This window comes from Nicotiana sylvestris, chromosome 7, assembly GCF_000393655.2.
Source record: "Nicotiana sylvestris chromosome 7, ASM39365v2, whole genome shotgun sequence".
Classification (NCBI taxonomy): domain Eukaryota; kingdom Viridiplantae; phylum Streptophyta; class Magnoliopsida; order Solanales; family Solanaceae; genus Nicotiana; species Nicotiana sylvestris.
The window spans coordinates 41,767,323-41,793,955 of NC_091063.1; the positions used below are offsets into that span (position 1 = coordinate 41,767,323).

The window sequence follows — 26,633 nt, forward strand, 5'->3', positions numbered from 1 at the left end:
AGCATTTGGCTATTATTGATAATATTTTATGTATTAACTAATTTTTGTATTATTTAATGAATCTTGTATCACATATATATAGTCTAAGCTGAAAGCTTGTTCATCGGATATGCCCTTGTTCATGAATCCTCCTCCTCTTGTGTCCTCTTATTGGACTGATAACTGTCTATGCAAATTGCCAATTGCAATTTATTTGGTCACCTAACAAAGAATAGTGTCATGATTCTCAATAATATACATTAGCTTGCACATGGATACCCTTCAACTCTATTAAAGATTGTAGTCGAATAAGTATAATATTTTCACATTTATTTAGATGTTTCGAGTTGCAAAGAATTAAACGAAGAAATTAATTGTCTACTTACTATTAAATTTATCGTCGGAAAATTGTACAATATCATCTCCAATCTCAAATACGTGCTACAAGTGAACAAGGTCACCTTTAAGTACATTTAGAGGAAGCCAAACAAATAGATTTATTTGCGAAGCTATTCGTAAACACAAGGAAGATTGGTTATTTTGACAGAATCACAAAAGCAACTTTAGTTTCTTATCTCTCAGGTTGCTTATGAAATATTTTAATAATAACTTTTAAATTAATCATAATTGGCTGTATGTCAATATTCGTGAGCGGCTGCTAATTCTTAGTCAAAACAGTTATTGCAAGAACACCATTAATTAATACAAAGAAAGCAATAATATTATAAATCAGAAAAAAAAAAGGAACAAAGAAAAGATGTTGGCACGTCTCACTCACATAACTACAGTCTACATATCTTGTCGAAGAAGTAGAGATCTAGCAACCTAAAATCTGGTATTAATAAATCCCAATTACCCATATCATATCTTAAACTTTAATCTTCTTCCTTTTTTATTTTTTTAACCAAAATCACAGTACATATCTTAAACTTTAATCTAAAAACACTTCAGCGTTTTAAAAGTAATTCAACCCAGCGTAAGCTGTCGGCTGTTGTTTGATTTTCCTTCAATTTTACCCACCTTAACCGACGACAAGAATAACCCCCTAAACCAAACCTTTTCTTTTCTATTATATAATCTTCCACCTAACGGAAATCCAAGATCAGATCACACCCCTTCCCCTATTAAGCTCCAATTTCTCGATTTAAAATCTTCTATTCAAATCCATTAACCCACAGAAGCTCAGGTCAGTTTTAGTCTTTCTTTTCTCAATGCTTTTACTAGTTGCATTCTTGATTCTTCAATATCATGTACTTTTCTTTGTTATACTTTTATTTTTTGGGTTTTATGAATCTGTAGACCTGCAATAGAAATAGTATTCGTTTCTTTTTTCCACTTTCTTGAATATTTAATTCGGTAGGATTCAAAGTTTTGATTTTTACTGTTTCTTTTTGCAAGATTTTGGGAGATTTACTTTAAATTTGAATTGGGGTTTGAGTTAAATTTCAAGTTGGTTTAATGCAGATTGTTGAACTTATTTTGGCCACCAGTGAATTGGATTGGGAAGCTCACTGCTGATTTCAATCACTTCTAAGATGTGTTTATCAGATTTTAATAGTGTAAGTTTAGAGTTGTAAAAGGTTCATTAGAATTAGTCTGGTGAAGATAACTGGTAGATATAGTTCTACGTTAGACAACTGAGCTGATTTACTTGGTTGTCGATGGGAGATAGATGGCTTTGATTGTAGAGGAGAAAGGAGATGGTAGAGAGTGATTTGATTATAGACTAGGTTGAGGAGAGTGCAATTGACAACTTTCGGAGGGCGCCTTCCTTCTCGGGCTGGTGTGATGATAATGGCATCCTCCATTCAGCTCAATTAGGGAATGTTCGTACGCTCACTGATGAATTTGACTTTGAACTGCCACTGGTTAATCAAAACGGTGTAGGAAATGGATCTGTAGGCGAGGATACACAAAATTATAAGCAGAGGATGAAGGGTGGTGATGATTTGGCTGTTGCATCTACTGGGAATGGAAAAGATAGATATGTTCCATTTGACGTAGAGAACGGTTCTAGAAGTGATCCAACGTATTCAAGTGCTGGCGGGGAAGGCTCCACTTATACAGACCCCCATGGTCCATCACGAGCAATTTCAAAGAATGTTGTTTCTGTTGCTGATGTGCTGAAGACGTTGGTCTTAATACTTGTATGGTACACATTCAGTACGTTTTTGACATTGTAAGTCTACTTGGTTATGAACTTATGATTTGACTAAGTGGTTTGTTTCCTCTCATCTGTATTGAAGCTCTAAACACGTTAGTTCTTATCACGCATTCACCTGCTCCAGGTACAATAAAACTCTTCTAGGGGATCATCTTGGGAAATTCCCTGCTCCTTTGCTGATGAATACCTTCCATTTTGCAATGCAAGCCATTTTGTCCAAATTCATTACCTGGTTCTGCTCCCGAAAATTTCAACCCACTGTAATGATGAGTTGGAAAGATTATTTTTTGAGAGGTAACTATGATCATCACATCCGTTTTCTTTAAGCTATAATACTAGGGTACAGGTTTTTTTAGTCGTGCATTATTATGGCTTTTCAACTAATTGTTCAATGTGTTCTACTGTATGATTATAAATAACTGTAGATGCTAGGAACTGTTCTGACATTTGGGAGGTGTAGGAGAACTGAGAAGCAGGAGACTATAACCCAAGAGTACTGTATTTGGCTCACTTCTTTCCTTGTATAATATGCCTGTAGGGTTAACTATTTGGAAGACAAATAGCAGGATCCTTGCATAGTTCTATGTTCCCAGTTGGTACATCATTTGCATTGATGGATTTGACTAACAACCCACTTGGCACAACCTCATGCACTTCTATCTGATAAGTAAATTGAGTTAAAAAGAACAGAAAATGAGTGCTGAGATTTGTATAATGATGAAAACTAGTTAAACCTATTTATGATCCGAGGAGTATAAAGTCCAACAAAGTGTCAATAATTTACATCTTTCATGCACCCCAAAAAGATAAAGATGCTCAACAAGTTTTATACAGTGAACCTGTCTCCTTCCACACTGTGTATACAATGAAGAATGGTATAGTATTCCATAGGACTTTGGGTTGCTTTGCTTTCTTCTGGCCTCTCCTGCTGATGGCCTCCTTTAACATTGCCCGCTTCATTCTACATAAGATTTAAAGTGGACTTCAAATTTGTCAAAAAAAGCTGCTGTGTAGGAACAAGTCGTCCAAGTTCTGTCACACATATAGTTGCAGGTAGCATTTGCCGTTCTTTGAAGTTTCTATTTGAGTAAGGAATTCCTTGTGCATTTTAATCCATGTAAAACACATATGTTTTAGAGGTGCCTTGTTCCGCCACAATTTCTCCGAGGACTCTGATCTTCCCTTAGATCGTTGTATGATAAAAATTCTTTATTGTTCCCTGGACCAGTGATCTGGTTATGGAGATAATGCTTGGACCTCCTCCGGTTTCAAAAAAATTCTTGAATCTGCTCCAATTTCAAAACCAATTGATCAACTGAAATTTGTTATGCAACCTCAAGTTCTTAACTCCCAGTCCACCTTCTTTCTTAGCTGTTGTCACGTTGGACCATTGCACCACCTACATTTTCCACAGTTCTCTCCCCGAAGGAAATTACTTCTTATACTGTGCAACTGTTTCTCGATACTTACAAGTATAGGAAATGGAGACGTTACATTTATGAGGACCGAGGATACTATCCAACTCAATATTGACCAGTGTTAATATTCCTCCCAGAGATAAGTATTTTCTTCTATGTGTCTAATCTTTTCTCAACCAATTACTCCTTTCCATATTATCTCTTCCTGTGTTTCCTCCTAAAGGAAGTCCAAGTACGCCGTAGGAAATTTACCACCCTACCTTCAAGTGTACTTGCTAACTGTTGGATATCACTCTCTTCATTCACTGGGAACAAGGAGCTTTTTAGCCATATTTATGTGTAGACTAAGATACGGCTTTAAAGGCAGCTAGTACAGCTTCTAAAAGTACATTGTTCCTCGTCCCCCATAGAATATTAATGTGTCATCAGTCAATAGATGTGAGATACCGTTACTGAATTTCCAGCATAATTTCTACTTCAAAATCCAGAAATCCACCTTTTACCTGTTGCTATATTTAGGATCCGACGTAATCTTTTCATTACAAGTATAAATAAGAAAGGCGACAGGGGTTCACTCTTAGCTCAATTCTCCGGTGGAAGGGAAGAAACCTTCATGGAAATCATTGATTATGATAGCTAATCTGATTGAAGAAATGCAGATGTTTTTCCACTTAATTCAATCTATCATCAAAGCCAATGTCCTTCATTACAGAACAAATTTTGTGGTTGCATGCTTTCTCCAAGTCTACCACATTACACCTGCTCTTTTTCTGGTTCAATCTCAAGTTCACATACTCATTTGCAATTACTGAGTCATCTATGATTATGTTCCCTATAAAAAGGTATATTTGGAACCTCATACCAGTTTCCCGCTAATAGGCGTGTGATCTTTCTGCTTTTCAGTACCTTTTTTTGTCAAAGCATCAGGATTTTTTATTGCAATGCTTATATTTTGGTATGGTGGTGTTGTCTGAACTATAATGATAGTTCAATTTATCTTATCTACTTGAAGTTATAGTTTCTGTTCATTTATTTGTTTTTTTGGGGAAAGAATTTCTGTTCTTCATTTATTTGAGGCATATGATCACTTATGCTATTTATTTGCACCTGTATTGAGAAGTCTAGTGCATAACTTATATATATTGGTCTTCAATAGTTTCCTGCTAATTTTTATTAACTTTTCTGACAACTAATGCTACAGATGGCCTTTGCCTTTCACAGTTGTACCCACAGCTCTCAGTACGGCAATGGATGTCAACCTCAGCAATGCATCCCTTGTTTTCATATCAGTCACATTTGCTACTATGGTGTGTATCCTTTCTCCTTGTAAATCATGCATTACCAATCAATATGATGAACTTTTGTTTTGGAAAGTTTGAATCACCAGGGAACATAGAAAAGGATACAACCCAACATTCCTTCAAGTCTCTAAAAATTTCACTTACACCCATTAAAATTTTAAAAACACAGACAATACAACCCTGTCACGAAAATGTTATTTGAAAGACTTGAATGGAGAGTCAGCAAAATAATCCTCTACCTTTTATTATAAAAAAAGAATAATCCTCTAGTTTCCTTACCTTACCCCATTAATTCTTGGCTCCTAATGGCAAGTTTATCATTGCAGTGTAAATCTGCAGCACCGATCTTTCTCCTACTGTTCGCTTTTGCTTTCAGGTACTTCGTTTAATCACTGGTCTATTTCTCATTGAATCTTTACTGTGTATCATAGATGCATGTCTAGTTGAACTACTCATCTATGTGCATAATAACTACTCCCTCTGTTCCATTTTATATGACACTTTTTTCTTTTTAGTCAGTATAAAAAAGAATGGCATCATTCCATATTTGGAAAATTTCTGATTTTAAGTTTCCCATTTTACCCTTAATGACATGCAAATATAGATATCGAAATCTCATGACATGTTTAAAAATACAAGTTTTGAGGGTACTTTTGGTATGTACCAAAAGTCTTTCCTTCTTTCTTAAAATCCACATCCAATCAAACATGCCATATAAAATGAATGGAAGCATATGAAGAGTCTTCAATCTTTGCTGGACCTTTTTTTTCTCTAGGTAGAATACATCATTCATCTCTCCATCGGGAAAACAGATCAAAATTGCATTCTGTGGTTATTTGAAAATTTTGAAATGAGGGTAAACGAAATTGCTCTCTTTGCTACTAAATCTCCTAGAGAATCCTATGATATGGATAGGCCCTTGGTCACGGTATCTAGTAGCCTTTTTGGTGAAGCTCTTTCTGTGCTGTTAGTACTTCTGTTTTGAAATTGCAAGCTGGTCACAAAATAATCCATCTTGCCCCTCAAGATTACTGTGTGTTAATCTAATTTAAAAATCCCTCCATCCCATTGTAGTTGGCTTACTCTTTATTTTGTCAATATGACCTAGAGGTGTTTAACGGGCTAACCGGGCCGGTCCGGGCTTCTATTTTATGGACCCGTACGGGTTACGGTCCGGGCCGGTTCCGGGTTGGTCCTTAACGGGTTTAACGGGTTCGGGTTCATCCGGGTAAAAACTAAACCGTACGGGTTACGGGTTGAGAGGGCCGGGCCGGGCCGGGTTTAGTGTAATTTTATAATTTTTTTTTTTGGAATTTTGTATAAATATTGTAATAAGTGCAATACAAAGTACTAACATAAAGAATACAAGGGAGATGGGAAAAAATGCACTTATTGCAAGTGCTACTTCTATTTCTTAATTCAAAGTTTCAAACTTACAAATTGAAAGGTTTACATTTTTTTCAACAAGTAAAATAGTAAATTCAAGGTTTTGCATTGCCTTAGTAAGTTCATCATAATCAATATGAACCGATTGACCTTCTTCTGGAGTGCTAAATTCGGATGGGTTACCATGTGTTAATATATCTCTAAGTTCCTCGTCTTCTGGGCTATCAACATCTTCACGTCCTTGATTTTTTCGTTCCGATCTAATCCAATCTCTGAAACATACTAAAACTTCCAAAGCATTGCTTCCCAATGAGTGACGGGTGTCTCCAAGTTGTTGTCTTGCTTGGCTAAATGCACTCTCCGATACAACAGTAGAAATTGGCACATTCAGCGCATCCCGAGCCATAGCGAAAAGAACAGGAAATTGCTTTCCATTCTCATGCCACCATCCCAACAGCGAAAATTCCTTTGTGGGAGGCTCTTTTTGCTTCTGCAAGTAGAATTGAAGTTCATCAATGTTCCTGCTACTGGTTTGAGTGTTAGAAAATGTAGAAAAAATAGTAAAACTATCAAGGCCTTCTTCATCATCCACAGTAACAGAAGTGGTACAGTGCATAGTTGGATTAACATTGCCTACATTAAGAGCATCATCATCAATTACATTTGCATAATAATTATATAATTGTTGTAAATATTCATTTAGCTTGTTCATACAAGTATATAAATTTGGGGTTTCAGTTGGTCCAATCTCCATATAAGTATATAAAGCATTCATTAATTGGTGACAATCAGACATCTTAATAGAAGGATTTAAAACAACACCAATTAAGTAAATTGGAGGAATTGGAAAGAAATATTTTTTGAATTTTGCTTGCATTTTTTCAACAACATCCCTATATTTTTCTTTCTTCTTAAATTCAAAGAGTAGAAAAGAAATTTCAGCTATATGTACTAAAGCCATAGTAACAGTAGGGTAATATGCTCCAGAAAACTCAACAGTAGCTGTATAAAATTTATGTAAAAATTTAACAACATCATTAATGACCTCCCAAGTACCACTTGTTAACATACGGTTTGGATCAGTACAATGCGCATTAGCAACTTCAGTTATTGGGAATCTATATTTGTAGCAACATTTTAAAAATATATATGTATAATTCCATCTAGTAACAATTTCGTCTGGCATGAATCTGGGTTTAAGGTTATACTGGACACACTTATTCTTAAATTCCTTTATTCTAGATTGTCTATTATTTCCTTGAATAACACCAACTGCTCTTCTAACATGAGTAATCTCAGTTGAAAATAAATCAAGGCCACTTTTAACAATTAAATTATAAACATGACATGCACACCTAACATGAAAAATTTCAGCAGGACGTGGTTGCAAATGCAATTTTAATATTGAAATTGTGGTATTATTGTTAAAAGCATTCTCAAAAGTCATACACAATACTTTTTGCTTTAGATTATAAAATTCAACAACTTTACAAATAGTACTACTTATAAACGCAGCAGTATGACTCTGATCTTCATCATATCTAAAAGCGATAATACGTTTTTGCATACAAGTAGTATCATCTATCCAATGACATGTAATTGTCAAATAATCATTTCCATTAACAGCATGATCAATATCAGAAGTTAGACAAACTCTACAAGGAAGGTGGGTAAACAAATAACGTATGTATGTTTGATATTGTCCATGAAGTCTAAAGATATCAGCTCTACAAGTACTTCTAGGGATACCTTTAAATAAAGGATTGTAAATCCTTTGAATATACATAATAAGATATGATGAAGAAGCAAAAGAAAAAGGTAGATAACCCAAAGCAATCATTTTTGCTAACTCCTCACGATCCTTCATTTTATCATATTTCACTAGACCTCCAGTAGTAGGGTTAAGAGTTGTTTGATTTCCATCACCATCAGCGCCCCATTCTATGGGATGCTCAGTTCTCATATGTCTACTAAGCGTCCCAGTCCCCCTAAATTTCCTCCAGTCAAATGTTTAAAATCACCTTTACAAAGTTTGCATTTAACTCTATCAGTACCTTCTATTATTTCAAAAAAATTCCAAACCTTACTTCTTTTTCTACGATTAGTAGTCGGAGCCACAAGTGGTCTATTTCTAGTGCCACGACCACCACCCCTTGTAGCAACCCCAACACTACCAACTCCAACACTAGTAGGTGTAGCTGGTATCTCATCTTCCATTCCTATTTCATTATCTTCTATTCCAAAATCTTCTTGTAGTTGTTCATAATCTATATCTAAATTATCATTAGGTGATGATTCAGAAACATGTGTAAATGATAATGGGTTATTACTATTACTACCAGATGTTGAAGGACTACCTCTTTTTTTATTTCCCTTACCAGTAACTCTTTTACACGCTCTTTTAGCAGCATTAAACATATTGTAAAAATTAAAGTATAAGCTAAAATTAAATATGCAATTAAAATAGTAAATAAGAGAAAGAGTTGGAGGGAGTGCACCGAATTCGACAATAAATTGAGCACTTGATTAGGCAATTCCGATGTTACCACGAATAAACGTCAAGCAAGTATTTCAATTTTGAACTTCAATTGTTCAAAGTTTAAACTTCAAATTCCGAATGACAAAACACGATAAATTAAATTCAAGAAAAGAGAGCCAAATAAAATTAGATTGAAGACTTGAAGTCTTGCAAATTGGAGAATGAGAGAATGAGAGAAATTGAGATTGAGAAATGAAGAAGAGGGGAGGGGGTATTTATAGTTTTAGAGAAGGTTAGTTTTGTAAATTGAAAAAGGGATAAAAATTAAAAAAAAAATAGGCTATTTGTGCAATATTTCCGTTGGCCAACGGACCAAAACATGGTCTGACCGTTGCCAACGGTCTGGGCCCACCAGTTCGAATTTAAAAAAAAAAAAAAATATAGCCGTTTGAACAGAGCCAGTCCGGGCCGGTTAACCCGGTAAGAGTACTATTCACTCTACCGGGTTCAACCGGTTCCGGTTACCCGTTTGGGCCAACTAAACCGAGCCAACCCCCCCAAACCCCCCTACCCAGGGTTCAACCGGTTCCGATTACTCATCTTCCAACTAACTTCTGAGAAATCTTTCTTACTAGGAAAACTATATTACCTACATAAATGAAGAGCTAATGTATTCACAACTATCATACACGATCTTAATGATTTAACTCTGCTCACACTGTCAATCTTGGGAAGACCCCTTTTTGATAATTCTTAAAGGCAATTCTTCTATAGTTTGCTCTCTCACTACCTAGCTGATTTCCCTTTCTTCTACTGTACTTCGAGTTTAACACTCTTTCGGTTCTAACACACGTTTATTATTTCAAACTGTCATCCACTCACTAGAGTTAACCTGGCTAAGTGAATCAAATTGTACCTCTACTAGCTCTGCTGAAAGTGCTAATTCACTGTATCTACTCAATCATACTCACTATTTTGTTACTAACTACCTTCTAGCGTCATGTGTTCATGTTCTGCTTTGAATAACTAAAGTGAAACATAAGGTTACTCCTAACTTCCCTCATCATCTTTGCCGTGCACTATCATTCTTTTTGAACTATGCACATGGATTGCACTTAGGGAAAGTTCATCTGTCTTAAACAAAAGTGGAATATCTAACCCCAAACTTTCTATACACTTCAAAATCATATCAGATTATAAACCTCCAACCTAAACACATAGTCACATCAAGGGGAACTGTCCTATCTTTTATCTCACAATAATAGCCACTTCGTATATAAATTCACTAACATGGTTCTTTCTAGGTCCGATTTGAATAAATATGAACAACTTAAAATCATTCCCTGAAATTCACTATTGGCTGCTCTTGGTTCTCATTTCATACATCATATCTTCTAGTCATTTGCATGAATTGTATGAATCACATCTTTGGTAATAACAAACGTTTCTGACTCCTAGGTATTTTACCCTTAGGCTCTTTTCTGACCAAAGCTATAGTGATCAATTCTATGCCTGCTGCAGTAACTGGATATTGGTCTGCCATGGATACGTGAATACTGAACTAACATAGATATATGAATATTAAACTTGCACGAATATTTGAGTATTGAAATAACATCAATATCTGAGTACTAAGCTGGCATGAATATCTAAGTATTGGATTGACATGAGTAGCTGAGTATTGAACTGACTTGAATATCTGAGTATTGAACTGACATGAGTATCTGAGTACTGAACTGACATGAGTATTTGAGTGCTGAACTGACATGAGTATTTGAGTACTGAACTGACATGAGTATTTGAGTGCTGTAAACTTGAATGTTATAACATGACACGTGAAATATCGGTTGTACCACCGCTAACTCTGGTGGTAACTCCAACTCATAAGCTAATTGACTGATCCTTCACAAGATTCTATACGACCCAACATAGCAGGGACTATGCTTCCCCTTCTTTTCAAATCTCATAACGCCTTTCACAGGCAAAACTTTCAGAAACAGCCAATCATCAACTTGAAACTCTAGGTCTCTATGCCGCACATTCGAATAGGACTTTTGGAGGCTCTGAGTTATCTTCAAATGCTCTTGAATCAACTTAACTTTCTCTATAGTCTGATAGACCAAATTTGGTCCCATCAACTCCCTTTCACCAACTTTCGACCAACCAATTGGTGATCTACACCTTCGGCCATACAAATCATGCTTTCAAAATGAGCAAGATAATCCTATTATAAGGCCCATATTTACCATCTCCGCTCAAAATATGTGTATTCTGTGATAAAACACTGGGTTTTCTGCTGCTCGACTTTCACTTACTGATAATTCAGATACTTGTCCATAAAGTCTGCAATGTCCTTTTTCATGTCGTTCCACCAATAAATCTCCTTACGACCATGATACATATTTGTGGTACCTGAGTAAATAGAATACCTGAAATTCTGGGCTTCTAGCTCCATCTATGTCTGGAACACACAATCTGTCGTGGTACCTCAAAGCACTATCATCTCCCCCTTATTCCAAAGCTATCATTTTATGCCAGTGAATCCCCTCTTTCAGCTACAACAAGTAGGGATCATCAACTAGTTCTTCTTCGCTTCGCCTACTGGGGGGGGGGGACAAGTCATATTCTAGACAACAACTCTACTATCTTTGGAGTACGCAAATTGAACTCCTAGCTAGGCTAAGTGGTGAACTTCTTTCACCAGAGTTGTCTTATCTACCTCGATCATGAGTTATACTTCCCACAGTTGATTATCTTCTTAAGCACTTCCTGAAAACACTTATAGCATTGTTGCAATCTAAGTCTTTGACTTGTACTCCACAATTAGAGTCTCGTGCAATGGCTTTACCCTCATAACACATAAGTAGACATGATTTTATAGCTTTTCTTTGATCACTTTATCATCAATAACTAAGCTCGGTGATCATTCTACTCACTTTGTGTTTCTTACACATGCTATACATAATCCCTGTGGTAATTATACAATTTTCCCTCATTACCGAACTAATTTTCTTTTTCATATCCCATGGTGACTATTTGGGTTTCAAATCACTAACTGGACTTACAAAAAAATTTCACATCACCCCTTAGACTAAAGGTCTTATACTTGCGGATCCTTCCCCCCCTTTTTTTTCCGGGATTCTAACAACTTTCTTTATCTTCTGCAACTCTTTGCACTTTACGTTAATGACGACTCATCTTCCAACTAACTTCTGAGAAATCTTTCTTACTAGGAAAACTATATTACCTACATAAATGAAGAGCTAATGTATTCACAACTATCATACACAATCTTAATGATTTAACTCTGCTCACACTGTCAATCTTGGGAAGACCCCTTTTTGATAATTCTTAAAGGCAATTCTTCTATAGTTTGCTCTCTCACTACCTAGCTGATTTCCCTTTCTTCTACTGTACTTCGAGTTTAACTTAAACTCTTTCGGTTCTAACACACGTTCGGTATTTCAAACTGTCATCCACTCACTAGAGTTAACCTGACTAAGTGAATCAAATTGTACCTCTACTAGCTCTGCTGAAAGTGCTAATTCACTGTATCTACTCAATCATACTCACTATTTTGTTACTATCTACCTTCTAGCGTCATGTGTTCATGTTCTGCTTTGAATAACTAAAGTGAAACATAAGGTTACTCCTAACTTCCCTCATCATCTGACCATATTCTTTTGCCGTGCACTATCATTCTTTTTGAACTATGCACATGGATCGCACTTAGGAAAAGTTCATCTGTCTTAAACAAAATTGGAATATCTAACCCCAAACTTTCTATACACTTCAAAATCGTTTCAGATTATAAACCTCCAACCTAAACACATAGTCACATCAAGGGGAACTGTCATATCTTTTATCTCACAATAATAGCCACTTCGTATATAAATTCACTAACATGGTTCTTTCTAGGTCTGATTTGAATAAATATGAACAACTTAAAATCATTCCCTGAAATTCACTATTGGCTGCTCTTGGTTCTCATTTCATACATCATATCTTCTAGTCATTTGCATGAATTGTATGAATCACATCTTTGGTAATAACAAACATTTCTGACTCCCAGGTATTTTACCCTTAGGCTCTTTTCTGTCCAAAGCTATAGTGATCAATTCTATGCCCGCTGCAGTTGGATCCTTATCCTGATACACCGTGGGGTCTGACATACGGATACACTGCCATATATATCTGATAAATCACTTTATGCACCATCCCGTGAGTCTTGGGTCTTAATCCCTAAAACATGCGAAGATTTCACTATAATCATTGTTACTTACATTTTCTTTGAGAACCCATATGCATCACTGTATACTCACAAGTCACCAGAAATTTTGATACACTGAAAATGGATATTTGGTAACCATATAACTGAATACTGGCATACTGAATAACCATAAACTTGCTAACTGAAAGACTGTATAACTGGAAACTGAGGTAAACTGATAACCATAAGACATGATACCTGTTTTTGTACTTTCTGATAAGGTTATGCTCTAATCTGCACTACTATCCATTGCATCCCGCTTTTAACATCCTCTCAAGTCTCATATTTACCAACCTGTACTCCATAATTATACCCCAATGAGCAATTATCCTCTTTAGGACCTTAGGTTTCTCCTGCGCGTCGCTTGGGCATCCAATACGTTTGGAATTCGATAGGAAGAGAAGGTTAACTATTGCTCTAAGCTTCATGGCACGATCTAGAGTAGAAAGAAATGACAATCCTAGATGTCTTGGTAGTTAACCGTTTATATGAGTGGCCGGCACACACATATAAAGGAAACACCACTGGACACGGCTTCATAGACTCCCTAGGACTCTTGAACCCAGTGCTCTGATACCAAGCTTTGTCACGCCCCGAACCTGGCCTGGACGTAACACGACACTCGGTGCCTGACTACATGTGACCGAGCGAACCAACTGGCTGGCTGAATCAACATGTGGTATCATAACATACTGAATGCGGAAGATAAACTAACACATGCTGATATACTGAAAGTGTGGATGATATAAATCAAAGTGCGGAAATACTAATACAATTTTGAAACATATTTGTAGCCAACATATCTTACTATGAAAAGCCTGTGGCTCTGTCTAACTGTTACTCTAGTCTATGAAGCCTCTATTGAAGTGCTGAAGACACTGACTATCTGTAAATACTGAAAGGCTGTAAAGTAATGATAATGTCCCGAAAGAAGTGGGGATCACCAAATAGCTTGTACGAGAATCCTAGCGCTCTGCGTCGTCGACCTGTAAATCATTACCTGCATTGTGAGATGCAGGCCACGGGCAAAAAGGGACGTCAGTACATTTGAATTGTACTGGTACGTAAGGCAACTGAAAGAAAGAATTATAAATGCTGAAACTGAAACTAAGCTGATATCTGAGAATTGATAATTGATAATTGAAATGATAACTATTGAAACTGAAACTGAAATGATAACTGATAACTGATAAATGAAATGATAACTAATAAATGATAACTGGACTGATAACTGGTAACTGAACTGATAACTGGTAACTGAACTGATAACTGATATGATAACTGATAACTGAACGGTAACTAATAATTGAACTGAAAGGAAGTAAGGATATGAATACTCCCTCTTCTGAACTGAATATTAAACTGCGGCCTCAGGCCCAATATATATATGTGCACAAGTTGCGGCCTCGGGCCCAAGTATACGTATATATAATTGGGACCTCAGGTCCAAAATGCATAAAGCATAAACTGCGGCCTCAGGTCCAAAGATGCATAAAACATAAACTGCGGCCTCAGGCCCAAAGATGCATAAAGCATTAGCTGCGGCCTCAGGCCCAAATATAGGTGTTCAACATTCAGGGATTTAAAATCAGGAACTGAGAATCATACTGCAATACATAATAGTGAAATACTGAATCACGCTGAGTTATATGATATAGGAATACTGGATCACACTGAGTTACATTATACTGGAATACTGAATCATACTGAGTTACATAATACTGGAATACTGAATCATACTGAGTTACATAATACTGGAATACTCAATAGGTCTAGAATGAGACATGTATTCTTGAACTGGTTATGAACACTGGAACTTCAACTGTTTATGACATGCTGAGTAAGCTATACTGAGACTTAGGGACATCAAGCCCAAGTCTATATTGAATACGAACTGAGCTCACAACGTTCAGAATGAAAGTCGTGAACGAGTTACGAAGCTAGAGAATAGAAGTTCTACAACTATTCAAGGAACTAGGCTTAACTATATTTCTGAGGCAATTGATACGTCATAAAAGAAACGTAATGTAGGGAGAATCATTAACATTCCCAAACATAGAGAGTTAGCCTCACATACCTTAACTTCCTGCTCTTGAGCATAATACAACATTCGCCAACCCCTTCAACTTCAATCTATATCAATACAAGTCAAAGGGATTCCGTGTTAGCAATAATACTCATGTTTTGGTCACTTAGGCATTTTCTCAAACACTTGGCGGCATAAAGCTTCATAGTCCTTATTAATGGTGTCTCTATACCCAATAACCCATTCTCTTGCTCCTAGATAAATTCTAAAGTCTCAAATAGTTATAATCAACATTATTCTTTATCACCCATAAGGTAAACAACACCATTAACCAATAATCAACAATCAACAAGCCAAACCTATAATTGTTCATGCTTTCCTATCAAACCCATCAACTCATATCTCATGAACTTGAGTCAATAATCATTAATCCAATGCTAGAATCAATTAGAGGGTGAAGACATTACCTTTTTGACGTTCAATCTTCTTGAATTCGAGTTCTAGGGTTTCTTCTCTCAACAATGATGCCCCAAATGAATATCTAATGATATGGAGGGTTTACCCATGTTAATAAGGTGTTGGGATATTGAAATTAACTTAGAATCACCATACCTTGGGGGGTGGAAGGACCCTTAAGGAGTTAGGTTTTTGAGAGTTCCTCTTTCTAGAGCAAGTTTTTTATGTTTTGGGGTTGTGGGGGACGAAATATAGCTTTAAAACGACCCCCACTAGCGCGCCCGCGCATCTGGAGGCCTGCCCGCGCTACTGACCGCGCTAAACGGCAGTAACACTGCCTCAAAATTAGCGCGGCCGCGCTACCGGCGCGCATATCGCATACTGTTCTGTAAAACGCGCATAACGTTTTGCACAGAGATCCGTTCGGGCTCCATAATATATCGTTGGAAAGCTATTTCAAAGGCCTACAACTTTCATGCTTTGAGTTTTCCCAAATTCCTTATTATTTTCACTAAAACCTGCTGGAATATGAACCTTCTGCAAACTTAGTCGATTTTGTCAAATCTTATGCACCTCACTTTCCATCTTGATTTTGAAATAACTATTTTCACCCATAATCATCCCGATAGGACTTCATATGTCTAAAATATCAAATTAATACCAATTTAACATATCCACACCTAGTCTGAATGTACGGGGTGTTACAGCTTACTCTTTATTTTGTCAATGGTTGCTTTCTGTTTTGTTCACGTAATATCTTGCCTTGTTATGAGTAGAAGGTTCAGCAAGACCTGACCTTAGCAGAGCAGGAGATATCCCGTGCTAGAATTGTGTGGATTAACCCTTCTTGATCCTGATGTCATTCACTAATTAGGCGCTAAAAAAGGATGCCCTTTTGTAATTGTTCAGCTAGTCTCTTTCCCATGAATAAAGCTCAGGCAAATTGCATGACCTTAGAGGAAGCGGGATACAACCATCACTAATAATTTTCAATTAGCCTCTCTTTAGTGGGTAGACATGCTGAGAAAGTCAGGCTTTTTTTCCCATCCATCGCTTGCCTGATCCTTCAATGTTCAAATTTTCCATCCATCTGTCATGAATGGTTTCATTTGGTATCTGTCTGAAATGAGTTCTTATAATTTTGCATATATTTGGTCTACTGCCTTGTTTTTAACTTCAAACTCTTTTTTAATAGGATTGAGTCACCGAGTTTAAAGCTGCTAGGAATCATGTTGATTATTTCTTTTGGGATATTATTAACAGGTATGCTGTAAACTTACTTTTCCCTCTACTTTTCTTGTTTGCATGGTACACTCTCCTTTCCCCCCACGGTGTGGGAGAATACTGGGTATGTTGTTGTTATTGGTGGTACATTCTCCTTTCAAATAGAAGGAGGCTGAGAAAAATATTCATACAACAATACTAGGTGGAATGAGAAAGTTGAGATGGATACCAGTGGAACAAGAAAGGGAAAGGTACAATATACAAGTACTGAGAATGATGAGGAAAGTGATAAGAGTAGTGACTCCACAAGGTAGTGTGAAGACATAAGCTAAAACCATAAGGAATTGTCATACAATTCTGCTAGGGTGCAATCCATTGAACGGAGCACTACAAAAAAAACACTGGTGCAAAGAGTAGCAAAAATCATAACGAATGAGATGAAAAGAATAATTTTAAAGAGATGTCATGACATATGGGTTAATGAATAGTATAGCCATTGAGTGTAGATAAAAGAAAACGGAGAAACATGGAATTCACATAGTTTAGCTGAATTGATTGGTTAAGGCTGAGTTCATTTGTGTTATTCTCTTCACAACTATCTCTATCCATTTGACTACCTCGTTATCTTCAAATTTGAGTGCTTAATTAACTCTATTATGTTGTGACTTTTCATTAATTCTGTTGTCTGTAAATTATATCTGTTCAGTAAGCACATCTGACCTTTATTGATTGATGATACAGTTGCAAAGGAAACAGAGTTTCAGTTTTGGGGATTTATCTTTGTTATGCTAGCTGCCGTTATGTCTGGGTTCCGCTGGACTATGACTCAGATACTTCTGCAGGTAGGATCATATTCCTTGCTTTAATTGTTAGCAGTAAATTCTTTTCTCAGTATTTTCATCATCATACTTGTGCTAACTTTGTCTATTTTGTGTTCTTTCTCCAATATTCCATCCAACGGTTGCGCGCTGACCAAAAACTGTCATAAAGAAAGAAGTCTATGGTAAGGACTACCAGCAAATTATAGCAAACTTCAAAGCTCTGAAAGTGCATTTATTCATGGTGTAGTTATGTTATTAATATTGTTGGTGAATGAGTTATATGTTCTTCATTTTACCTAGTTTTGGTTTCTCTTAGGAAGTTAAGTTATTTTATTTATTGTTTTAGTTTTGTCATAATAAGACCAGCTGGTATTTATTATCTTACGAATGAAGATAATAGGTTTTGGGCATAGTTACCCACATCTTTACTGAAGAGAATCATGCTGAATTGTCCTCTAGCCCATGCTTATTTGAATTATTCAGAAATGAAAGATTCATGTAGCCAGATCATGCATCAAACTGAATGTCTTGGCTTAAAGTTCTAATTGGGAACCTTGAAGAGAAGATAATATTTGATTTTGTTTCTTGTCCAGATTGCAAAATTTTCTAGTTCTACTCTAATACAGTTTGTCTTGACCCTAGTCTGGCGAAATTGATAGTTAATCAGGTTTTTTAGTTTAATTCTGGTAAGAACATATATTATATGTGAATCTACGTCATTACATATCTATGGTATGATATCTGGAGTAATTAGATTTTATCTTGAGAGAGAAAGAGAGAGGAGGAGGAGAAAATGGAAAGTCAAATAGATCAGAGTATCTTGACCGGAAGGAGGAAAGAAATTGAAAAAGGAAAAAGAGAAGAAAACCATAAAACACATGTTGCATTGTGAAGGTCGAGTACTATGGAGAAGTGGCAGTTAAAGCAAAATGGGAATGCCTATTATGCCCTCAGATTTAACATGTTTGTGAAGGGAAACAAACAGAATGGAATAATTGCAACCTTTTTAGGAGTTAGAGGATTGGTGACAAGAAAGCATTTTGGGGGCCTAGTTGCCAACACAACATTGTTTTGATCAAGTAAGCTTTATTGCCAACGCAATTTTGAGGGACTTCATAGCAACTGATAGCTTAAAGCTTCAAGTTTACAACTCTGTGGAACAAAGACGAGGCATGCTTTTACCTTGAAATTCCAGCATACTGTTGTAGCCAAATTCCCTTTAACAGTAGCTAGATGATTCAGCCTTGCGAGTTCTAAACTAATTGTTCAATTATTTAGTGAATGAAAAGTTGGCCAATGCTCTTAAGAAGTATATAATGTCCAAACAGATTGTGTAAGAAATACATTAAGACTGAATGATGAACACAAGTATTACCACAGGACTTACACAAATTATCTTGGTTATCAGAACTTGCATCCCTACCATTTCTTAATAGGTTCCTCTGCTATTTACAACTTTATGCATAAGGCCTTTAGTTCCGGAGGAAAGCAACCACTGCCCCGTCAGAAAAATGTTTAAACTGGATTTGGCCCGATCATGTAAGAGCATTCTGTAGGCGTGTGAGGAAGTTCCAACTAACGTAGTGGTCTACTGATGGCATACAAGAGTGTGGCCTAGTGGTCAATAAAGTGGGTGCAAATCATTAAATCCCAGTAGAGACAAAGAAATATCAGGTGATTTCGGCCCATTTGAGTAAACATTGGTGGGCGAAGTTACCTGGTACGTGTGCTGGTGGGAGGTAGCAAGTATCTAGTGAAATAGTTGAGGTGTGTGTAAGCTGGCCCAGATGCCAACATCTTTATTAAAAGAAAGTAGTGGTCTATTGATGCCCCACCCACTCCTTCCAAGGAATGCAAGAAGTGCTTACTCTTTTTCTCGACATTCATGGGAGCTGTAAACCAAGAGAATTAGTACACTTCTGTTATTAGAAAGTTAAACCCGAATAAAAGTTAGTACTTTCTCAGGGTACAAAGGGCAATGTTGAGCTCATCTAATCTATTAGACATCCTCCGGATTGCACGAACTCAGTGTGCTTTGTGTTTTTCTGTCAAAATCATGTTTGCTTTTAAGAAAAATAGCTACTTGGAATATTATATATTGAAATTTATCCTCTGAATGTTAACTAGTAGTTTGTACATACATTTATGACACACTTGCTTCGGTTATTTCAGGTTTAAAAAATCCACTCATGCTAATGAGCTATGTTACTCCAGTGATGGCTATTTCAACTGCTGTGCTGTCTCTCATTTTTGATCCATGGCATGAGTTCGGAGACAACATTTACTTTGATAGCTCATGGCACATTACTAGAAGTTGTTTGCTGATGCTTTTTGGTGGAACATTGGCTTTCTTTATGGTATGCATGTATATCAAGATCAATCAATCCGAGTTTTTAATTATCCAACATTCTAGTGGTAGATTTCTTTTACTGCCTTTTCTTTTTCTCTTCTGGAAAGTGTTTGTCTACAGAAACACCAGAATGTCTAGAAGCTATAAAAAATTTGATACACCTTCCATGCACATAGAGATAGTTTTCTTAATACTCTGCGCTTTTGTTTACTTGCAGGTTTTGACGGAGTATATTCTTGTGTCTGTTACTAGTGCAGTAACAGTGACGATAGCGGGAGTTGTAAAGGAGGCTGTCACTATCTTGGTATGATCTAAAAACCAAGTGTCTCTATCGTTTTCTCCTACTTTCTACAATTGCTTTAGCGCGAGCAGCAATCTTAAGTAAAGTAGTGTTACTGACTGATCAAAATAAAAGACGTACATGTATTGTAACTGAATAACTGGTGAATAGTTAGTCACATTTCAGCAGTTCTCTGATAGCAGTTTACTGTATGGAATTTATGGTTTGTTTCTTCTTGATGAACATTAGGAGTGTTAATTAGAAGGCCATACAATTCCTTCTTCCCGTAAATAGCATTTGGGGGAGGTGAAACACATAGATGGTTTTGTCCTATATGGGCTTCGGAAGTAGCAGAACCCTTGAAGCAATAACAGTTGAATACCCCTTCGTTCCAAAAATTCAAATAAGATTTTGCTATCGTAGGGAGCTTGAGCTGTAAGATATTGCCATCTCTGAAAACTAGAAAGAAAGTTTAGCAAATGTGACTTACAATACAAAGTAATAACATTATCAGACTAATCATGTTCCATTGAATGTCCATTTCCAAGTATATATGGTGGCGCATATAAGACATCTAGGAGAGCACTTGATCATGCCATGATCCATCAGGCAGTGAATACATGCTTGCCAATGAGCGTGATGTAACTTCGATATTGCATGCTGTTGTTCTCTTTTATTGCGCATAGACCTCATTTTCTTAGATATTTTTATTTCAACCCAATCATGTATCTTCAATTGCATTAGACTGATATAGAATCAGTTTTCACTAGTTGAAAAGTTTTTCCGGGACATCCATTGTTGCTTCAGTTGCTGAAACTAATTGGTAATTATGTCGGTGACATTTTCAGGTTGCTGTGTTTTACTTCCATGATAAGTTTACCTGGATGAAAGGGGTTGGTCTCTTGACAATAATGCTTGGTGTCAGTTTGTTTAATTGGTACAAGTGAGTATTTGAGCTCTCATATTTATTGCAAAAAGTTATCTTGTGGTTACTTACTTCCTGCTGCTGTTAAAATTAGATAAGTTTTTCTTTAAAGACCTGCTGCAGATGTGCAGCAGGTGTCTACTCCTATTTATCTTGTCAGTTCCTCACCCTCAGTTCGTATAAAGTTCACTTGTCTAACTACTACTGCAATATACAACAACAACAACAACAACATACCCAGTATTATCCCACCCCGTGGGGTCCGGGAGGGTAGTGTGTACGCAGACCTTACCCCTACCTTGTGAGGATAGAGAGGCTGTTTCCAGTAGACCCTTAGCTACTACTGCAATATGTTTCCTCATTTTAATAGTGATTTCTTCAATCTCATTTGGCATAAAGTCCACTTGTTTGTTGGTGAAGATAAGCTTTTCTATTGCTACTAGTTGGATGTTTTGCCTTATTTATTAATTTGCAGCATTAGATGAGCTACAGATCCTACGCTTCATTTTGCACCAAGCATGATGTTCACATTTTGCATGTGTGCCATAATAGAAAAACTAATATGAAGATTCTTCATTTAGATTGCAAATCTCGTTTTATTTTTTTTATTAACCTGACACACCCTTATATGTAGAAGTTTTTAGATTTTTTCCTGATTGTAAGTCTTTTTCTTTTGCCATTTAAATGGTTTCATATGAGCCTTGTTTCTCTTGCTTAGATTCATAGTCTTGGCCATTTAGAGAAAAAGGTCTCAACTGTGACCAGCTCTGTCCAACACTTACACCAAACATTCGTTCCCCTTTTCCACAATAATGTGGATATTAGTATTACTGATTAGATGTAAGTAATGCGCTCCATCCGTCGCAATTTACATGACATTCTTTCCTTTTATGGTGGTTCATAAGTGTTTGACACTATTTTATTAATAGTATTCTGCCAAACAATTTTCAATAAATATAAAAAAACCAAGTACATTGGGAGTGGTTGTCCATGACTTCACTCGCAAATACTGAAGTCATTATTTCTAAGTTGATGTTTGGCCATCAATATTTGCAAATATTGAACTTTAGTATTTGAAATACTAGTGAAATATTGAAAAACTTTTGTGGAGTATTTCAAGTGAAATAATGGTTTTCAATCACAAAAATTCTATTTATTTTTTCAAGTGAAATTCATGTCTAAACACAACTTCAGCTTCCATATGCTCTTTTCACTTTCAACTTCAAATACTCTTATGTTTTAACGTCGACCAAATATTGTCCAAATGCATACTTAATATACAAAAGTAAACTTTAATATGATGATTTTCATATACTATTTATTCTTCAACAACCATTTTATATGACTTTATTTGCTTGCTATTTATATAATTCAATAATCAAATTAATATATTAAACTCTATGCTCAGTCAAATATTGCCGTATAAAGTGGGAGAGAGCTTAGTCAATATAATAGAGATGGCAATGATATAGTATAAATCTCTATTCTCATGTATCTCCTTTGTTTCGCTTTTTTCTCATCTTGCACTTTAAGACTATATCTTTGGTTGATCTAACTCTTTAATCCTTGATAAAAAATAGCTAAGTTATTAACACACTAGTGCATATTTGCTCGGAGCAACTTTCTATTTTTGGACACCGTTTGCATTAATTTCAACTTATTTTCTGCTAGTTCAGTAAATCTGACATTGCATGGCCAGGGTTTTTACAAGAAAACATGTAACAATGTATTTTACTTAAGTTACAGCACTAATCAAACCAAACTTGTTTATAATTCGTCTTGCAAATCGCTAATAGGATAGGGTTGTCATGAGAAGCATATTGTATGTTGAATTGACAAAAAAGTTGATCCTTGCTAATTTTTACATTAAATGTTCCTTCCTCCAAAACTAATGATGGAATAAAGGGTTGTAAAAGGAAATAATTACTTGAAAAACGGTGATTTTATTAGAGTCTTGGAGTATTTAGTTCTCTATGGCCCCCAGCCGCTAGGTCGGTTTCATTGCCTGTTATCATTTACTGAATCTATTATTGTACTTCAAGTTTTTACAGAAAACTGAATCGTGTTACATCATAAAACAGACAGGTTTTTTTTATCCATAAGATGTTTATGCCCATGTTGCCGGTGAATTTTGGAATTGTTGGATGGTTTTGCTGGATATTGAATTTGTTATCCACTTGTGCTTTTCAGGTATGATAAATTACAAAAAGGAAATCTAAGTGAAGATGAAATGTCAGGATCCTCAATGCAAAATGCAGCTGCAAAGTATGTTATTCTTGAAGGATTGGAAGATCAAGATGATGGTCCTTGAAATTCCCATACCGCATTATCTGCATTTGCAAATTTAGTAAGCTTCTTAACTATAATGCTCTGATACTCTCAGTATGTTGCATATGAAGGGCGAAATGCTTTTTATCATCATAGCTTTTTATGGACTTCAGTTAAAAGCATCCTCTTGTGTCTACTCTGGTGAATAAACTTATAAAAATAATAAATGTATATCAGATAAAAGAATTCTTCAAATCCAAAAAAATGGATGTAGGAGGTTATTCCACATCCTACTAAAGCTCTGTATCTATGCTCAGGACCAAATTATGAATATTACTGTGGTTGTCTGTATTTTATATTCTAGGAAAATCTGTATTTGTTGGAAAAACGTCCCAGAAAAATATTTCAGGAAGTCGAGCCTGCGTTAGGCTACTATTTTGGTTGGGAAGTGGCGGAAAAGGCTGGTAGTTAAACCTATTACGTATTTTTTTTTTGCTTTTGGTCTGTGGACGGTATGGAGAATAGAAATCGTTCTTGATCCATGCACTTGATATGAAACCAAGCTCTTTTCTTCTTTGAGAAAGATATGTGAAACCAAGCTCTTGTGGATGAGATGAAGATGAGAAAGCGTTACTCCGCTTTGATCAGCCTAATTGCTGATTCTAGATTATACTTAATTTTTCAGTGCTGTATATATTTGATGTAGTTGGTGAAAATTACTTTGGTGTAGCTATATATATTGGTTAACATTTTTTATTTCCCGTGAACTTTATCTATCTTTGTTCGTCTCACAAGGCATACCATATTAGCTGGAGGTAGTTGGATTTGAATCCAGTTGCTTGTTTCTGTTTATGTACTTGCTCAATTTTCATGAATGCTTGTTACACTGATAAACTATGGATAGAAGTTTTTACGAGTCTAACAAAGATTTTTTAGCCTGCATATACGTGTAGAGTTGACCGACAACTGTTTGATTGTGATACGATTATTAGATGACTGCTGCCAATGCAGATATTTTCAATAGAGGATGAGTGTCATATTTGAAGTTTTTATAAGTCTAGCAAAGATTATTGTAGTCTGCATTACGTGTAGAGTTGACCGACAACTGTTTGATTGTGATACGATTACTAGATGACTGCTGCCAATGCTGATATTTTCAAGGAAGGGTGAGTTATCATATATGGATTATTATACCAAGAAGCTCAAATGGGACCAAAGTGACAGCATCAACTGGTCTTTGTTCAGCTTAACCCTGCCCTAGACAGCCTTTTATCAGTTTGCTGGTGAAAGAAAGAAGCTTTTGTTCATCATTATTGTTGGTAAAAAGATTGATCTGTTTCCATACATAATTCTAAGGGCTCCAATTTTGTTAAACAATTTTTTTACATTGTTCTTATTGTATCTCTGTAGTTTGGCATCAAAATTTCATCCTCATTTATTCAAATATTTTTCCGGTTCTATCTCCTTCTCGTTTGTTCACCTTAGTAGGCATTGACCATTGTTATATATCTTTAGTTTACTTGTAAAACAGGTTTGACATAGTATTTTAGACAGGCTTTTGCTTTGATTTATGCGTGGAGCTTCATCAAGAATGTTTGAACTAATCTCTTGTTTCCTGTCAATTTTTTTCTATCACGAAATGAATAATATTATAAGGTATTCAAGAAAATGTAGTTCATTTAAGGATTAGGTAGAATTAGTTAGAAGTGCCTCTTTTTATTGCTATTGACTTAATGTGATTGCTCTCGTTTCTCGCTCGTAAACCATATGAAATAGACGTAGCAGACACCTTCACAAAAGCTGGTTAGATTGGAGTTCGTGCAGTCCATAAGTGGAGCCCTGATTTTTATTAAGGGATTTCGAAATATAAAGAAATAAACACATAATAGAGAGGAAGATGCAAATATAGATGAGAGAGTTTAAGTGGAAATGATACCAGGTAGCCACTTTTAAGTATGTTGTTTAAAATATATTCATAGTTTACAATATATTTAAAGATTAGTCAATCTCGCTCAAACTTTAGGACACAACGTCTTAGAGTTTAAACATCAAAATTCAAACTTCAAAACATCGTGTCCTAAAGTTCGAATTGTATCCTCAAGTTCAAAACTTATGTCTTGAATTTTAAATTAGTAGTTCAGAAATTCAGGACACTTAGTCCTGAATTTCAAATTAGCATCTTAAACATTCAGGACACTAAGGGTGTGTTTGGTATGAAGAAAATATTTTTCAATTTTTCCATGTTTGGTTGGCTTAAATGTTTTGGAAAACATTTTCCTCATGAACTCACTTTCCTCCAATTGGAGGAAAATGTTTTCCCTACTAAAAGAATAGAAAACATTTTCCAAAACTCCTTCTCAACCTTCCCCACCCCCACCAACCCACACCCCACACCCACCCACCCAACCCCAACCCCGCCCCACCCCACGTCTACCTACCCACCCTACCTTACCTCACCCCTACCCTAAATAAAAATATTATTAATACTACTTTCTTTTCATATTATAGATAAATTTTTTTTTTCATTTAAAAAAAAAAAGGTACTTTCTTTTCATAGAAAAAGTATTTCTTTTATTTCAACAAAAAAAGTATTTTCTTCTCATGATGTAAAAAAAGTATTTTTTTTCATTTCAACAAAATGAGTATTTTATTTTCATGTTGTAGAAAGAGTACTTTCTTTTTCAACCAAAAAAGAGTTTTATTTTTAGTTATGGAGCACAAATTTTAACGTTATTTTTGCGTAACAAAATAAAGCAACACATTAGTTCCTTTGGGTTTGTGTGAATTTTTAGAAAAATAATTAAATTTTTGAAGAAAATAAAGTCCTAAAAATGTTGGGTATTGCGGGGGGGGGGGGGGGGGGAGGGGCAAGGAAACATGAGGACTTGGGGGAATGGGGGTGAGGAGAGTAGCATAAAAAAATATTTTCTACTCTCTAATCAAATACTAGAAAATATTTTCCGAAAAAAGTTTTCTATTCACCAACCAAACAAGGGAAAATAAGTGATAAAACCACTCATTTTTCATGAAAACATTTTCTAGGAAAATATTTTCCAAGGAAAACATTTTCCTTCATACCAAACATACCCTAAATCCTGAATTTTCAAATTCAGCATACTTAGTCTTGAAGTTTGGGTGAAAGGATAATCTTTAAATGCATTGTAAATTGTGGATATGTTTTAAATAACAGGCTTAAAAGTGGCTATTGGTGCACTACGCCCAGAGTTTAAGCATCCCAAGTAGAACATAGAATTCGTGCTCAGCAATTTATGCAATAAAATGGTCA

The 26,633-nt window shown here is 35.8% G+C and overlaps 1 protein-coding gene across 1 annotated transcript; it reads left to right on the plus strand.

Moving 5' to 3' along the window:
- The first annotated feature begins 1,035 nt into the window (after window positions 1-1,035).
- LOC104242289 (probable sugar phosphate/phosphate translocator At1g06470) lies at window positions 1,036-24,805 on the plus strand. Its single transcript, XM_070150672.1, has 13 exons — window positions 1,036-1,165; window positions 1,444-2,158; window positions 2,268-2,437; window positions 4,783-4,868; window positions 5,189-5,238; window positions 16,675-16,742; window positions 17,445-17,545; window positions 17,694-17,706; window positions 19,697-19,881; window positions 20,092-20,178; window positions 21,003-21,097; window positions 23,270-23,426; window positions 24,479-24,805. Exons 2-12 carry the CDS (start codon window positions 1,911-1,913, stop codon window positions 23,388-23,390), a joined length of 1,224 nt encoding a protein of 407 aa, XP_070006773.1. The 5' UTR covers window positions 1,036-1,165; window positions 1,444-1,910; the 3' UTR covers window positions 23,391-23,426; window positions 24,479-24,805.
- The last annotated feature ends 1,828 nt before the right edge of the window (window positions 24,806-26,633 follow it).